Source organism: Anopheles aquasalis, chromosome 3, assembly GCF_943734665.1.
Source record: "Anopheles aquasalis chromosome 3, idAnoAquaMG_Q_19, whole genome shotgun sequence".
NCBI classification, from domain to species: domain Eukaryota; kingdom Metazoa; phylum Arthropoda; class Insecta; order Diptera; family Culicidae; genus Anopheles; species Anopheles aquasalis.
The window spans coordinates 47,031,564-47,034,063 of NC_064878.1; the positions used below are offsets into that span (position 1 = coordinate 47,031,564).

Sequence of the window (2,500 nt, forward strand, 5' to 3'; positions counted from 1 at the left end):
TGTGCCGTCGGTGACCTGACAACGATAAGTGAAAAAACTTCTCTCAGTGCCAATGTGATAGCAAACGGATGTAAGGTGCAATCGAAAACGCGCATTAACGGAAGTGTCCTGATGGACGGTGTAACGGTCGAGGAAAAGTAAGTATCGCTCCGCGTAACACTAACTCCGAGTTCCAAAGCTAAAGAATTGACTATCTCTCTTCGCTAGTGTTGTCATTGATAATTGTATCGTCGGAGAGAAGGCGACCATCAAAAGTGGATCCGTACTGAAGAACTGTCTCATTGGACCACAGTTCGTCGTGGCTGCCAATTCGAAAAAGGAAAATGTGTATCTGTCTAATGCGGACGGTTTCATGACGATCGATTAAAGCGTTGGTAAACCTGCGAATGTCACCGGTATTGAAGCTGCCACTGGACTGTTGACTCTTGAAGAATGAAAGAAAGGACGGCGAGCTATGGCTTTCCGATTGGCCTTCTAGTGTGGTGTACACTAGAAATCGTATAACATAAAAATGTATTTACATATGATCGCTATAATGCACGACACAAAGAAAACCGGAAACAGGGAACGATACTTCGAGTCGGTGATTTGCGGCGATTCCGAAACATTAGCGGTTGTTGGTTTGCTACAGTTTTTCCATTCCTTTTCGCTTTGCAGAACTTTGCCAAACATGCTGAACTTGGTGCAGCCCGTTATTTCCACCTAAGACAAACGGAAAAACACATTGGGAATGAGAAAAGTCTGAGCCATCAAATGTCGTATGCGGAAATGAGAAGCACTTTTACCTCAACCTGCTTGCCGAGAAGATTATTGTGCATGGGAAGAAGCACCTGTTCATAGTACTTGTTGTGGCCAACGTAGTGCTTCCGATCGTGAGAGATTTCGGTCACGAGCACCGTTTGTATCGTGCCCGGAGCATACTTTTTGTACGGTTCGTACGAGTGGAACAGATCGGTTAACCGTTTCGTGCGTGTCTTTACCTCGTTGGCCGGTACACGTTCCATTTTGGCTGCCGGTGTACCCGGCCGCGGGAAAAATTGATTGATGAACAGGCTTGGAAATTCATACTTCCTGCACAGAGCTACCGTTCCCTGGAAATCGGCCTCAGTTTCGCCCGGAAAACCGCAAATAATGTCCGTCGCAATCGTGATGCCCGGTACTTTCTCGCGTAGAAAATCGACAACACGTTCGAACTCCTGCACGCAGTACTCCCGCTTCATCTCGCCCAGAATGGTATCCGATCCGCTTTGCACCGGTATGTGGAGAAAGCTGTAGACACGTGGATGCGCCAGTACCTTTGCCATCTCTTCGAGATGTTCCAGAATGTAGGGCGGATTGGTCATACCGAGCCGCATCATGCAACCTTCGGGAATCACTTCCACCAGCTTCCACAGTAGCTCTGGCAGCGAGGAATCGATATCCCGTCCGTAGGTCCCTTTGGATTAGAGCGAAGAAGGTAAATTAGAAAGGACATTTCTAGAGCCGTAAGTTCGCGACACTTACCGGTGTCTTCCGACGTAAGCCATATCTCGCACACACCGTCCTCAAACACCTGCTGGGCACGCTCAACGATCTCCTGCACCGGATAGCTCACCAAATCGGCCCGGGCAAACTTGGTCTTGCAGTAGGTGCATGCGTTGAGACATCCGGAATTGATTGGGATTACCTCGATGAGCGGGTTTTTGCGAACCTTCGGTAACGCCAGCTTCGGTCCCGCGACCTTCCGCCCGTTCACCTTCTTCGCCTGCAGCAACCGCACCGAGTGTCCTTTCAGCGTTTCCTCGACCACCTCAGCCACACGATCGATCTGCTGCACGCCGACCACACTCAGTCCGTGCAGGTAGTCGGAACGTGGGGCCGCCTGCGGTACACAGCCAGCGACCACCACATGCTTGCCCGCTCTGTGAGCCGCCTCAATCTCATTCCGGAACGTGTCTTCGGAGGGGTTTTTCACGGTGCAGCTGTTGAGCACCCACAGATCGGCGGCCTTTTTGTCGTTCGTTAAATTGTAACCGTACTGCGCCAGCTGACCGGCCATGTACTCAGTATCTGAGGTGTTGTGAGCACAACCCCACGTCTTCATGTAGATTTGCTGAGTCTCCGGTATCACGCTCTCCAGCACCGGCTTCTCCGCGGCAGGCTGTGGGTCTTTCGTGGTACGCGTACTGCGCACCTTCGTACGCTTGGCCCGCACGGTCACATCCTGTTTGTTGCTGTAGCGCTCCCTCGGCGAAGGATCGTCCGCCGATATCAGGTCTTCGATATCGAGAAAATCGTCGCAAGCCGGCTCCATGGTCACAAAATTCCCTAATAACCAAAAGGAATTTCCCGAAGTACCAAAAGGTAAACAATCGCAGCATGCGGCCGTGGCTCTGTCAAATAACAGGGTGACCCGCCGAGAACTTCGCAAAATTCAGAAACATTCCAATTCAAGGTGTGGCGCGCAAAATCTTATTTTTTAAATAAGTTAAAAACTCCATTCCATCGATTCCCAACGGAA

General features: G+C 50.5%; 3 protein-coding genes across 3 annotated transcripts in view; 2 read left to right on the forward strand and 1 right to left on the reverse strand.

The window, feature by feature from the left end:
• Positions 1 to 421, forward strand: part of LOC126575769 (translation initiation factor eIF-2B subunit gamma) — a 1,840-nt gene extending 1,419 nt beyond the window's left edge. Inside the window, exons 5-6 of the mRNA XM_050236626.1 lie at positions 1 to 137; positions 208 to 421. The exon at positions 1 to 137 is cut by the window's left edge and continues 90 nt beyond it. Coding sequence (XP_050092583.1) covers positions 1 to 137; positions 208 to 367 — 297 coding nt within the window. The 3' untranslated portion in view covers positions 368 to 421. The remainder of the gene's footprint in view (positions 138 to 207) is intronic.
• Positions 422 to 489: 68 nt separating this feature from the next.
• LOC126575768 (threonylcarbamoyladenosine tRNA methylthiotransferase) lies at positions 490 to 2,378 on the reverse strand. Its single transcript, XM_050236625.1, has 3 exons — positions 1,504 to 2,378; positions 786 to 1,435; positions 490 to 702 (listed from the first exon to the last, which is right to left on the reverse strand). Exons 1-3 carry the CDS (start codon positions 2,291 to 2,293, stop codon positions 490 to 492), a joined length of 1,653 nt encoding a protein of 550 aa, XP_050092582.1. The 5' UTR covers positions 2,294 to 2,378.
• Positions 2,379 to 2,480: 102 nt separating this feature from the next.
• LOC126575767 (DENN domain-containing protein 2D-like) overlaps positions 2,481 to 2,500 on the forward strand; it is a 2,752-nt gene continuing 2,732 nt past the window's right edge. The window contains exon 1 of the mRNA XM_050236624.1: positions 2,481 to 2,500. This exon is cut by the window's right edge and continues 2,026 nt beyond it. The gene's annotated coding sequence lies outside the window, so the exon portion shown is untranslated.

What these genes read in the sequence shown, in the direction of transcription:
- LOC126575768 (XM_050236625.1), bottom strand. Translation starts at nt 2,293, where the DNA reads ATGGAGCCGGCTTGCGACGATTTTCTCGATATCGAAGACCTGATATCG. An exon ending in GCTTACGTCGGAAGACACCG is followed by an intron (nt 1,436 to 1,503) that starts GTAAGTGTCGCG and finishes TCTAATCCAAAG; the next exon opens with GGACCTACGGACGGGATATC. An exon ending in TTCTCGGCAAGCAGGTTGAG is followed by an intron (nt 703 to 785) that starts GTAAAAGTGCTT and finishes CGTTTGTCTTAG; the next exon opens with GTGGAAATAACGGGCTGCAC.